Source organism: Curcuma longa, chromosome 8 (genome assembly GCF_044706935.1).
Source record: "Curcuma longa cultivar G26 ecotype Majalengka, Jawa Barat chromosome 8, ITB_CL_G26_1.1, whole genome shotgun sequence".
Taxonomy (NCBI): Eukaryota; Viridiplantae; Streptophyta; class Magnoliopsida; order Zingiberales; family Zingiberaceae; genus Curcuma; species Curcuma longa.
Genome location: NC_133868.1, coordinates 4,411,699 through 4,425,209, shown reverse-complemented (window position 1 = coordinate 4,425,209; position 13,511 = coordinate 4,411,699). Strand labels below are relative to the sequence as shown.

The 13,511-nt window shown below is 37.3% G+C and overlaps 1 protein-coding gene across 1 annotated transcript in view; it reads right to left on the bottom strand.

Moving 5' to 3' along the window:
- Positions 1-11,989, bottom strand: part of LOC141833032 (dnaJ homolog subfamily C GRV2-like) — a 38,827-nt gene extending 26,838 nt beyond the window's left edge. The window contains exons 1-7 of the mRNA XM_074720417.1: positions 11,167-11,989; positions 10,378-10,611; positions 10,175-10,262; positions 5,775-5,983; positions 4,886-4,987; positions 4,753-4,815; positions 2,333-4,561 (exon numbers count right to left, since the gene is read on the bottom strand). Coding sequence (XP_074576518.1) covers positions 2,333-4,561; positions 4,753-4,815; positions 4,886-4,987; positions 5,775-5,983; positions 10,175-10,262; positions 10,378-10,611; positions 11,167-11,673 — 3,432 coding nt within the window. The 5' untranslated portion in view covers positions 11,674-11,989. The remainder of the gene's footprint in view (positions 1-2,332; positions 4,562-4,752; positions 4,816-4,885; positions 4,988-5,774; positions 5,984-10,174; positions 10,263-10,377; positions 10,612-11,166) is intronic.
- Positions 11,990-13,511: the final 1,522 nt, after the last annotated feature.

Genomic DNA, 13,511 nt, shown 5'->3' with positions numbered 1-13,511 from the left:
TTGCTCAGGGGGAGATAGGGCGAGTGTGTCGTCTTAAAAAATCTTTGTATGGTTTGAAACAGAGCCCTCGTGCTTGGTTTGAAAAGTTTAGTCAAGTTGTTGAAAAATTTGGTATGGTGAAAAGCAAGTCTGATCATTCTGTATTCTACAAGCAATCAGAAGCTGGTGTCATTCTGTTGGTTGTGTATGTGGATGATATTGTTATCACTGGAAGTGATACAACAGGAATTTCATCTCTTAAATCTTTCATTCTTACTCAGTTTGATATAAAAGACTTAGAGGTGCTAAAGTATTTCTTAGGCGTTGAAGTTATAAGAAGCAAGAAAGGTATATTTCTATCTCAGAGAAAATATATTCTCGACCTATTGAATGAGATGGGCAAATTAGGAGCAAAGCCTTGTAGTACTCCAATAACTCAAAACATACACCTCACAGAAGATGGAGAATTATTTGAATATCCTAAGAGATATCGAAGGTTGGTTGGGAAGTTGAATTATCTTACTGTGACTCGTCCAGATATTGCATATTCGGTTAGTGTTATTAGTCAATTTATGGCATCTCCAACAGTTAATCATTGGGCAACGTTAGAGCAGATTTTGTGTTATTTGAAGGGAGCACCCAGACAGGATATCGTATATAAAAATCATGGGCACACTCATATTGAAAGTTTTTCAGATGCAGATTGGGCAGGTTCTAGAATGGATAGAAAGTCTACTTCAGGTTATTGTATTTTTGTTGGAGGAAAATTAATTTCATGGAAAAGTAAAAAGCAGAATGTTGTATCACGATCTAGTGCAGAATCAGAATATAGGGCTATGGCATAGTCTGTATATGAGATAATATGAATATATCAGCTGTTGACTGAAGTAGAACTTAAAATTTTAGTACCAGCAAAACTATGGTGTGATAATCAAGCCGCTATTCACATTGCATCAAATCTCGTGTTTCATGAGCAAACTAAGCACATTGAAATTGATTGTCATTTCGTTCGTGAAAAAATTCACTAAGGCTTGATCACTACAGGATACGTGAAGACTGGAGAGCAACTAGGGGCATCTTCACAAAAGCATTAAATAGGGTTCGAGTTGATTATCTTTGTAATAAGTTGGGTTTGATTACTATTTATGCTCCAACTTGAGGGGGAATATTATCTACCATATTATCTGTTTATATTAGTTAATATATATTCTTAATTAGGAAGTTGTCAATTAGCCTAATTATAGTTTTCTTAGTTAGATTCTTTCCTCAGAAAGATTCTTAATTTGTATATAAATAGACCTCTTATGTAAAGGGTGTATATAAGAGGAATTTGGATATTTCATTTAACAGTTTCTGTTATTTATTATAGAAACTTTGAATAACTATAGTAGATCCTAAGTGGATATTATATATTGGAATCATCTTTCTAATATGATAATTCCATATTAAGATATTTGGGCAGTAAGCAACTCGGTTTTGTTTATGACCTTATACCTAGAGTCTGAGCTGGTGGTTCCTGAAAGATTGTTAACATTTTTTCCACAGATAGCATTTACCATGCTATGTAACTTGCTTTCCAGGTTATGTTTGTTTAGTCTGCATTTAATAGGAATGTCTAGCAACTAGCCAAAGATATTTTCTTTCTTATAACAATGCAAGTGTTTCTTTGTTTAGGTTACTCAGTTTTGTTTATGACCTTATACCTAGAATCTGAGCTGGTGGATGCTGAAAGATTAACAGTTTTTTTACACAAGTAGCATTTAACATACTATGTAACTTACTTTCCAGGTCATGCTTGTTTTGCTATGTTTTTTTCTTATAAGAATGCAAGTGGTTCTTTGTTTACTTGCATGAGTGGGCTGACTAAGTTTAAATTTTGTCTAGGCTTGAACCTTAGAAGGCAATCCACAGACTAAATATGCTACTTTATGGCTATATCCCAATGCAGTACCAGCCAGTCCAGTGTTATGAATTAAATGTCACTTTCCAGCTATAACCCAATGCTATAGCAATCTGTCCACTGCTATGAACTTATATACATATATTGCCAACTTTTTTGAGTTTCAAAGGAATATTACATAAACAAAACACATTAATGTTTTTACAATAAAAGAAATAAACAGATATTTAAGCTACGTAATCATTTTATAATATCATTCTAATAAAGCTGACAAATATAAATGCCACTATTTATAGAAGCTGCAATATTTATGGATCATGGATGTCATAGCACTTTGGTTTTCTCTTCTACAATCATATCTAGAATCTACGGATTCATAAAAACCAAGGAAGCAAATTGGATTATAACTAAATATAGTATATAGTAACAGTGTCCTTGAGTTAGTGAAACCACCTTTAAAAGTAACAGTAATCTGTGCCTCAATGCTCGATCATCTGTTCTGTCCAACAGGACAGTAATATGAGCTGTACCATCAAAATGCCCAATGGTTTTGTAATGTTGTTCGTACACAATGGCCATTGCCCTTGCACAAAGCTCTCTTACTGCAGAGCCTCCACCACCACCAAAACCGTCTAGTCTTCCCATATCACACCAATCATCCGATGAACCCAACTCATCAGGAATAGCGCCGTTAACAATAAGCCCAGTGTCTGCATCACATAAGAAACGATGGTACAATGCTCTGAAAAAGGCAACAGGGTCACGTAGAGGGAAGTCTTGTGCTCCACAACTGCTTCCACTTTCCAGAAGCAAACGCAGATAATACTGTCCAACACAAACTTCTTTTGATAAGCTGGGGTAGCTCACTAAAAATTCTGCATAGTTCCATGAAATCTTAGTTGCATTATCCTGTCCATTGACTTCAAGCATAGCACCTTCAGGAAGAATATCCTGTGTCCGCTCTTTTTCAACATCCAGTTTATGAACTTCTGCTTGCAAAGCCTCACGAAGCTCTTGTCTAGTCCGTTCATTCCATATTAGATCAGCACGATTGTGATCTAGACCAAATGCTCTCCAGAATCCATACCAATTGCATAACAACCTACCTGATCCAACAGGAGTGTTTTCTATAACTACCTGTGCTGGGACAGCAAACTCCGGATTCATGGAACTAACATAGTTTGAAGAATCAACAGAAACAGAAGCATTTGGATCTGTCATTTGTGATATAGGTACTTGATGAACATGATCAGAAACAACAATTCCTGAAGCAGCATTATGCTGGACCCCATATGTAAGTTCACTGGGATTGCTTACACCAGGGTTGGCAAATGGAGAAACTAAATACTGTCCCGAGTTTGACTCTTGGAAAGGCTTCAGATTACTTTGTGTCACCACTGAAGCATTAGTTGAATCACCATCTTGAACATTTTGAAGAGAATTCATACCAGATTCCTGAGGCATAATAGCTATTCCAAAATGGCCTTGCCTCTGCTGAAGTATGCGCCTTTGTCTTCTCTTCGTTAAAGGAACTTCATTTAATTGACTCTGATCTTCAGAAGCAGCATCTATTCGTGTGTGCAAATAAGCAACAAGCCCAGGGGGAATAACTCTTGAAAGTAAATCAAGAGCAGGTTGATAAGAATCAGCCCAAAGTGCTACAAGTTGTCGATTAACATCACGGCGCTCCCTAGTAAGAAGAAAAAAAGCATGCAGCAAGTGCCTCAAAAGAGCACCATCTCTTAAGGCAGCATCACGCATAGACTCTGCCGCAATTGCATCCTCCTCTGCTATAGTACGCATGATGACAGCTATTGTCTCTCTCACACTTTCCGCAGGGTGCCCAAATAATGCAAACAAGCGGCGACGTAAACCAGCAACCTGGCGTAGCAACTCAACGAAAGTAGTGTGCTGAGTTGTTTCACCTTGTGGTGCACAAAGCATAGCTTCAAGAACTTCCACAACTGACATGGAGAACAATGGAGAGACAGATGTGGGTTTTAACCTATTTACAAGGACAGTCACAGAATTTTGATGTGCAAATAAGACAGACTTCGTATGCATATAAGTGGCATGTGTCTCCCCCTTTGAATCGACTGATATACTAGAATCACCAGGACCACCTCCTATAAGCATTGATACCAATCCAGCTGCTTCAGCTGCTACACCTTCTGAGCCATTTCTTAGTAGACCCATTATTCTTGCAACTGCTGCAGGAAATGATATAAGATGAGATGCAGCAGCTCTTGATACAAGTATCCTTCGTAAGCATGCAATGAACCCAATGATTGTAGCTGCTGCTTTGGGTGATGGAGGGGGAAGTGGAGAAGCATCTGGAGGAAGGTTTGGTGTTGCTGGAAGCATTGTGATCAAAGCCATTAAGACTACCTCAGGCACTTCCAGATGAGGAGGCACTCCACTATATGGTATGCAAGCATTAAACTCCCTTATTCTTCGCCATAACCTTGCTCTTGAGCCAGGAACATTACCAGCTTCACCAACGGCATCTTTTGCAGCCACAGCTAAATGTTTCAAGTGCATGGATGCAGTTTCCATATCAGAAACAGGATGCTGCTGACTAAGAGGAAGTTGCCGCATCTGAAGATAAAAACTTCCACAAGGAGGATCTATACGGTGACCAGGCATGGTCAATCTTGGCAATATGGGAACTGGACTCTGGCGCTGCATGATAAGAATCAATGAGCTATAATGTAGAACCTCCTTTTTATATTCAGAGAGCAAGTAGTAAGAAATGATCAAGCTAGACAGATGGTGGAGAATTTGAATAAAAAAAGAAAACAAGCTGATAGCTTCAGAATCCTATTCACATTAGACTAAATTTAGGACTTGAGTGGAAAAACAACTCCACAAACCTCTGATTGCAGAACATCGCGCATTGCTGCCAGTAAGCTGTCACGAGAAGTGCTTGCATACACCTATTTTAAATGCCACGTGAGAAAATTACAAATGAAACACAGATGTTTGTAAAATTACAAGATTACTTACATGAACAGGACATCCATCACTAAACTCAACTGCGAACATCTGTGGTTCTTCCGAAAACCGAACAAGAGAACTTACAACAGAAAGGGGACGAGCAATGACAGCCTACAAAATTCAAATTTGCTAATATTGCAATCCAGACAAATAGTTCAAACAAGGAATTCTAGGCACCATGCTATATACATGATTTTATAAAGCACTCTAGGCAGGCCCCGTATGTGTGCATATTAGGAAACTGCATTGCATAAAGCATATGAGATTATCCATATGCATTTGGCTCTATAGGTGGGCTTTATGCATTACATGGGGTCCACTAACTAGCAACTCAAATAAACCCTATTTCAGTCCATTTAAATTTTAAACCACCTTGGGTAAAACCAGACAAAATTGAATCATTCTTTTTTTGAAAAGGTAGATAATTGTGATTATGTCACGAATCATGTTATATTATATGTTCTAATAGCATGCAACCATAGACACACAGCTAAATGAATCATTGATCACTTCATGTTTTAGTTTTTATCTGCTGCATTGTACATACTTATGGCACATATGGATGTTACTTTATGTTATATATTATAGGATATGTTAATTATCATACGGTTAATTAATATGAAGTATATTGTGTTTTACATTGTATGAGTTGATTAGATTGACACATTCTATGCTGATTATGCACTTAATAAGTTGGTTCCATATGTAAACCATTTTTATCAATAAATTCAATATGGACAGAATATTCTCCCACATATGTGCATGCATACTGCATTTCTGTTATGTAGTGGGTCTCCCGCATAACACCTGCAGGCATCTTTTTAAAATCCTTGATTCCAGATTGAACAAGGAATCAACAAAACACCATGTCAGGAATAGTTCAATGCCATTAAAATACCTCATAGTTATCTGGGCGTCTTTCAATAATTGCAAGCTTAGTAAGAATAAGCTGCCGAGATACAGAATCCCCTTGTTCTCCAAGGCCCCCTTTTGGTCCAATTCCAAGATTTGGACTCTCAACATTAACTGTGCCTTTTGCAGCAGAACGCAACCTTGTTACGGACCATTCCCCATAAGGATTCTCATTTGCTCCAACTGCTTCCTTTGCTGTAAGACAAGTATACTATTGAAAAAATTAAGCTACAGTGATATGTTTATTGTATAGAAAGTGCAACATACAGCAGCAGAAAAGAAAAAGTTCCACTAGATTTCATTATTCCTAATTGTAAGAAAAAAGGACTTTCGTGAGAGGACTTTTGTGAGATTATAATGCCCAATAGCCCATCAAAGTTAAACAAGAATACAGAATCTAAAGTTCATGATAGTCAATTGCCCATCCAGAATAGTACATTTATTCAAGTGAAATGAATCAGAACCCACATGATTCGAACAGATGAACCAGTAAATCACTGGTGAGCCATAATGATATGTGAAGGCAATATGCAGTTAAGCCCTTACATAATGCATATATAGTCCATTTTTTCATAAAAAAACAATAATTAGTTGTATTGACAATGATGTAGAGCATCATGTCAAACAAAATATGAATTTGCATCAACTATATAATACAACAATAACAAAGCCTTATCCCACTAGATGGGGTTAGCAATATGGATCCTTCTACGTCTCAGCTCTATCCTCTATTATACCATCATTTATATTTAACTATATCATCATTTATATTTAAATAAATTTTATCTTGTTTTATTGTTGCTAAATTTTTTTTTGTTTTCCTCTTCCTTGTTTGATATGCATATTTGTCATAGTTTCACATCACCTAGCTGGAGTCTTTATTAGTCGTCTAAATACATATATGTATCATCTTAAACGTGTCTATTGGAGATTTCCCTCAATAGGTGCAACCCCGACTTTCTTTCTAATATTTCATTTTTTATCATATCCCTTCTTGTATATCCGCACATCTACCTTAACATCCTCATCTCTGTAACTCTCATTTTATGTTCACGTGTTCGAGTCATAGCCCAAAATTCAACTCCATATAATATAGCAGGTCCAACTGTCATTTTGTAAAATTTTCCTTTAAGTCTTAACAATGTTTTACGATAACAAAGAACATCTGATGCTCTCCTTTATTTCAACCATCTCACTTGTATTCTATGTAAGACATCTCTCAATCCCTCCATCCCAACTACTCATCTTCTCTTATCTTAACAATTATCTCATTACGTCTAATATTACTAAACTTAAATTCCATATATTCTGTTTTTACTCTACTAAGTCTAAAATCTTTCACTTCTAACGTTTTTGACCAAAATTCAAGTTTAACATTTATTCCTTCATATGTCTTATCTACCAAAATAATATCATCTGCAAACAACATGTACCACGGTATCGTATCTTAAATGTGTCTGGGGAATTCGTTCATGATTAATATAAAAAGATAAGAACTTAGAGCTAATCTTTAATGTAACTCTATCTTTATGGGAAATACTTTGGTTGATTCACCTGAAGTCTTTACTCTTGTCATTACATCTTCATACATATCCTTAATTAGTTCAATATACGTTATGTTAACGTCTCTTTTTTCTAGAATTCTCTATATAATTTCCCTTAAGACTCTAATATATGTTTTTTCTAGGTCGACGAATATCATATGTAAGTCTTGCTTTTGTTCCCGATATTTTTCAATTAATTGAACAAGATGTATAACTTCTATTGTCAACCTTCAAAGCATCAATTCAAATTAATATTCGATCACTATAGTCTCCTTCCTTAATCTTTTTTCTATTATTCTTTTCCAAAACTTCATGGTATAACTTATTAGTTTAATATCCCTATAATTTGCATAATTTTGTACGTCTCCTTTATTTTTATATAAGGGAACTAGAGTATTTACCCTCCACTGATCATGTATTTTTTTAGTTTCCAATATCATATTGAATAACTTTGTAAGTTATTCAATACCTTATTTCCCTAGGCACTTCCATACCTCTATCAAAATATCATCTAATTCAACTATTTTTCCATTTTACATCTCATTTAAAAGTTTGTTCTACTTCTGAAGTTTGAATTTTACGATAAAAATTTAAATTTCTAAACTCATTTGACCTACTTAAATTATCTAAATTAAGTTGGTCTCTTAAACCATCATTAAAAAGTTGATGAAAATACCTCTTTCATCGCTCTTTTATTTCCTCATCATTTCATTTATATTTAATATATCTTATTTAGACAAGATCTCTTGTCTTCCTCTCTCTCTCGCTTTAGCCATTCTGTAAATGTCTCTTTCCCTTTCTTTTGTATTCAATTTTCAATATAAGTATTCAAAAATTTCACTCTTAGCTTCATTCACTGCTTTCTTGGCCTCCTTTTTTTTTTGCTACTGTATATTTTTTAAAATTTTTCTCATTTTACAAGTATATAATACCTTATAGGCTATTCATTTTTCCTTCACTTTTTTCTATATTTTTTCATTCTACTACCAAGATTCTTTACTTGGGGATGCACATCCCTTTGACTCACACGTATGCTCTTGACTACTATTTTCAACTTTGATATCATTTTATCTCATATCATATTCAAGTCGTCAAATATTTCTCCTAATACTTGTACTCTTATCCTCTTCTTAAATATGTTTTGTTTTTCATCTTTTAACTTTCACTACTTAGTTCTAGGAGTCGTGTATATTTTCCTTTTATTCAGCAAAGATTAAAAAAAATAGAGGAATACAAGCAAAGAATAATAGAGCCGTCAATTTAGGTTACACCCGTCGGGTTGGCCCGCCCTGCCAAACAATTTAGGAGGGTTGGATTGAAATTTTATCAACCCATTTTAAAATGGGTTAAGGTGGGTTGACCCGCCTAGGCCCGCGGCCCGCATTGGGCTTGGCCCATGGCGGCTTGGGTTGACCCGCAGATTGAGAAAATTTATTTATTTGCTTTAAAATTTAAAATTAAAGTATAAAATTCAATAATCTAGTGATATTAACCTGTTTAAATTGCAATCCAAACTTAAAATTTTCAACTTGACCTGTTTAAATTGTAATCCAAACTTTAAAATTTTTAAATTTTCTTTATTTTTTATTTTTTTAGAGGTCGTGAGTTAGTCCACCTAACCCGCAACCCGCCTTGGGTTGGGTTGGGTTGGAAATTTCCAACCCGCGAAATTGGTGGGTCGGCCCACCCCGCCATATGACGAGTTTCTGGTGGGCTGACCCGTTTGACAATTCTAAAGAATAATTCAATTTATAAACATACTGTCATATAACTATATAAATATAACATATATATATATATATATATATATATATATATATAGAGAGAGAGAGAGAGAGAGAGAGAGAGAGAGGATTGCTAATTAACCAATTCAATCCCTATTATATTAAATAAAAAGAAAATAATGTTCAAGATGATCTAGCTGAGAAACTGACTTTACATCATTATCCCCCATTGATTAGAACTGGGCTCCAAGAGTTTAAACTACATATCCACTAGTGAATTTGACAATTATCTTAAGGAGGTATGAACTTGCTTGAAGAAAACCCCAAATCTTGAACTATTACTGGAATAAGAATTCTAAAGAAAAGAAAATTTCTTATCACACTAATTAAGACCTATTTCATCCATAGGACACATGATCTACTTGTTTTGTGAGCCACAAGTTACCTCTTTATTCTAGTTGGCATTCTACCTTCCATGATTTTGATGGTGGTAATTCTAGTAACTTCAAATATCCAAACTTCATAGTATCATTGCATCCTTCTCACTTGTTGATAAGACCATGAGTCCAATGAGTTAAACTGGATATAATAGTAAATGTAACGAACATCTTAAGAAAACAACTGCAGGTGCTATCATTATCACCATTGTTTGGGCATCCCTTCTAATGAAGAAGATAAAAAGAAATTTGCCTTGGGTAGAATGGATCATTCATTTACCAAGTGATTTTTTCAACTAGCAAGAAGCACTACAAATTGATTTGAGCTGTAAAGTAATTTGCAATATTATTCCTTTCATTTATGAAATTAAAAAAAAACATTCCCTCAGTAATCAAACAAAACCAGCTCATTAACATACTAACAAATGGCATCAAAACACAATAGTGTATTTGTTTCACAATCAACAAAGCTTGATCTGTGGTTGTCTAGCTATTAACCCTCTCAATATCATTCCATGTCCTAGTCAGTATAACAACCCAATTTTCTGTGTTATTTTAATCATAAATGCATGCTCTTGAGTAATGGAGTGATGATTCATTTGAAATTCAAAAGTTCACAAAAGAACTTCAAATACACCCTAATAAGCAAACAAGAACTTTACAGGATTATCACAAGTCTACCTCTTTTATTTAAAAAATCTGCTATTGTCATCTTCTGAGAACTGTCAACAGACAATGACAAGCCAACAGTAGTTTTTGCAGTTTTAATCTGCAAAGATATCATACAACAGGGATTATTTCATAAAAGAGTGATCCTATATTTGACAATAACAAAGACCTAAAGGAGACTGGAGGAAACAGCATTCTATAGAAAACAATATTACCAGGTATGATACAATTGCAGAATTAGAAGTTCCAGAGGCAGCTTTAAAAGCTTTACTTTTTCTACCGTACAGAGGGCACAAAATGAACCCTCCTGAATCTGCGCTGTTATTTCCATAATTGTCTGTGAAGAGTATGATTGGTGGAGAATCCATGTCCCTGAAATCCAAACACCACTGTGGATCTCCAGACTGCCCTTCAATAAGTTCAATGCCAGTGGATGCAACCTTCAATTTCTGTAGAAAAGATTGTAGTGATGTAAGCGAAAACAAGGACTATGATTACCGAGCAATAATCACATTCTAGAATGCAGAGAAAAAGTTTTCTGATGCGCAATAGATATTTTACAAATCTGATTTTCTTCATTAAGCAATCCATACAACAGTGGCCAAAGTTAGCATAAAAATCTATGTCAAGGTATATACCATGACAAATACTATGAAACATTTACCAGGTTCATTGGAGTAAGTCTTTCATTGGATTGTCAGGGGGGAAAAACCAATCAACACAATGATCACTTAGCAACCAAATACTGTCAAGAATCTAACAGAAGCATACGACTATCATACTCAGATATCAGGTTTAGATAAGCGAAAATAAGGCAGAGGAACACCAGGCACGTAGTCTTAGGAGCTGTTTTAACAGTTAGCCAGAAATTGTAACACAATCACTCTCCATCAGACAGCATAAACACCAAATTCACACCCTGGATTATTGGCTAAGAACAAACAGCAGATAGATCATTCGTCCAACCATTCAGTGTAATCATACAGCCAAGAATTAGAACATACATATGGAACCCAAGTGGAAGTCCTTCGCCGGAGATGCAGCACTGGGAATTCCATGATTGGCCCTAACCTCCCCCACCTGAGCCGGTGCAGCAGTGTCAGGATGCTCGCCCTAAACCTCGACGAGAACTTGATAGCCTTGAACTTCCCCTTCCCATCCGTCCGTACGCTAACAGTAAACTCCTGCGAGCCAACATCATCTCCCCGCCCCAGCACAGGAGCCGCCCCTTCGAAGTCTTCCGGCGCATCGTAAGAATTGGTGGCGGCCAGCGTGGTAGGATCCAGCGTTATGATAGCGTTGCTGGAGATGCACAAGATTCGCTTGTACCGACCGCGCCACGAGTGTTTGATCACCAGGTACCGAGCCAAGTACTCCGGCTCCTCGGGGACCGCAGGCCCGACGGGGACAGAAGCCTGCGCGGGCGAGGACGCTGGCTCCGTCTGCGGGGGATGGTGGTGCTGCTCTACCGAGGGGGACGCTGCGGTGGCGTAGCGGCTGACAAAATCCATAGTGGGCGGGGGCAGGGACTCTAGGTATCGGGTGCGCTGCGCATCAGGCAAGAAAGGGAAGAGCCGTGAGCCCGCCTTCGGGTGGAACGGGCCGTCGCGTGACTGATTCGCACCCAGCGCTCCCGATCTCCGGCGAGGCCGCCTCGGGGATTCCTGGCCTCCCGCGCCGCCTCGTGGATCGGTGGATCAGCTCCTCGAAATCAAACGAAGATGACAACAACCGGATCGTCCTCCCCTCCACTTCGTCGTCGTCCTCTGCGATCTCTTGGATGGCGATGGGGAATTCGGTGGGAAATGGAAGTGGCCGTCGTCGGCGGTGATCAAAGACGCCTCGAGAAATGCAAATGAAGTTACGAGAAGGGGGTCCAACGAAGAAGCCGGTTTATCACTATTGTTTCTTTATTAATTTTTCTTGATGAAAAAAAATGTAAATTTTAGCGAAAATAAATCTAATTTAATGGAATAATAACAATTTATTTATAAATGCAGTTTGTTGAATTATAACGATATTTTGATGTTATTGCATGTGGATAATTAATTATGGAAGTAAATGGACATTGGCAGTGAAGCATGTTTACTTAGTTGTGTTTAAGAGATTGTTAGTCGTTCGTTGAAGCCATGCAAGTAAACATAGTTCTGTATAGATTGCTATTCAATATGCTCTTCTAGGCTATTTTGATATTCTACGCGACCCCGTGAACGACACAATCCATCACCGTTGCTGCCGCTCTCGTCGCGCCGTCCGGCCACCGTCGGCCACCGGCCCAGGCCCGATCAACGCACCACTCGCCGATGTCGGATTCCAACCAGATTGTGGATGGAATCCAGCACAATTTGGTCGGAACGTGACCAGCAGTGACACGTACGGTTTCCGATCAAATCACGGGCGGATTCTAGCCAAATCACGATCGGAAACCGACCGAGGAAGGACCGGCGTACGATGGCAATCCTTCCTCGGTCGATCTCCGACCGCGATTTGGCCGAAATTCGATCGCAATTTGATCGAAAATCGGTGCGCGCCACTGCCAGCCGTGTTTCCAGCCAAATTGCACTGAATTCCAACCACAATCCGATCAGAATCCGATGCCAGCCGATGCACTGGTGAGCAGCGTGTCGATCGCGTCCCGACCGCCGGTTGATAGTGGTTGGACGGCCGGCAGCAGCAGCGGGGGCAGCGACGGGGGTCGGGTGCAGAACACTGTACATTTCCATATTTAGACGGTCAGATCTATGCACGATCACGTGATGGATGGTAAATCGGCGTGGCGCTCACAAGTACGCACGAGAGAGTCGCGCAGAATATTAAACTCGGCTCTTCTAGTATATAAAAAATATATATTTTTGAGTAAAACTGAAAAGAAGTTGTTCTTGTTCTAGAATTTTAAAAATATAATAAGAATCATTTTATACTTACTTATTTTGTTTAATCTAAATGCACAGAATCATATAACAATTTTAGTCTAAGACTTTTATAGAATTGTTTTCTGTTTAACTTTTGAATTCCCATATATAAATATATTCGTTCCAAATATTCAAGATGATAATTAATCAAAATATAATTTCAAATTATATATATATATATCAATATATGATTTTAAGATCTCATATGATTTAAAATGGTTGTGCATTTTCAACTATAATTGTTATATAAGTATTTTTATTTAAATTATTTTATCATTTTTAAAACATGCATGAACTTTTAAGATCTCCTATATGATAGAACATCCTACACGAACAGTGCTCGAACTATTGAGCCATGATGCAAATTCATATGCCTAGATTATAAAAATAATAATAATGACACGAACAGAGCATCAAGGATCAATTCTCAATAAAGA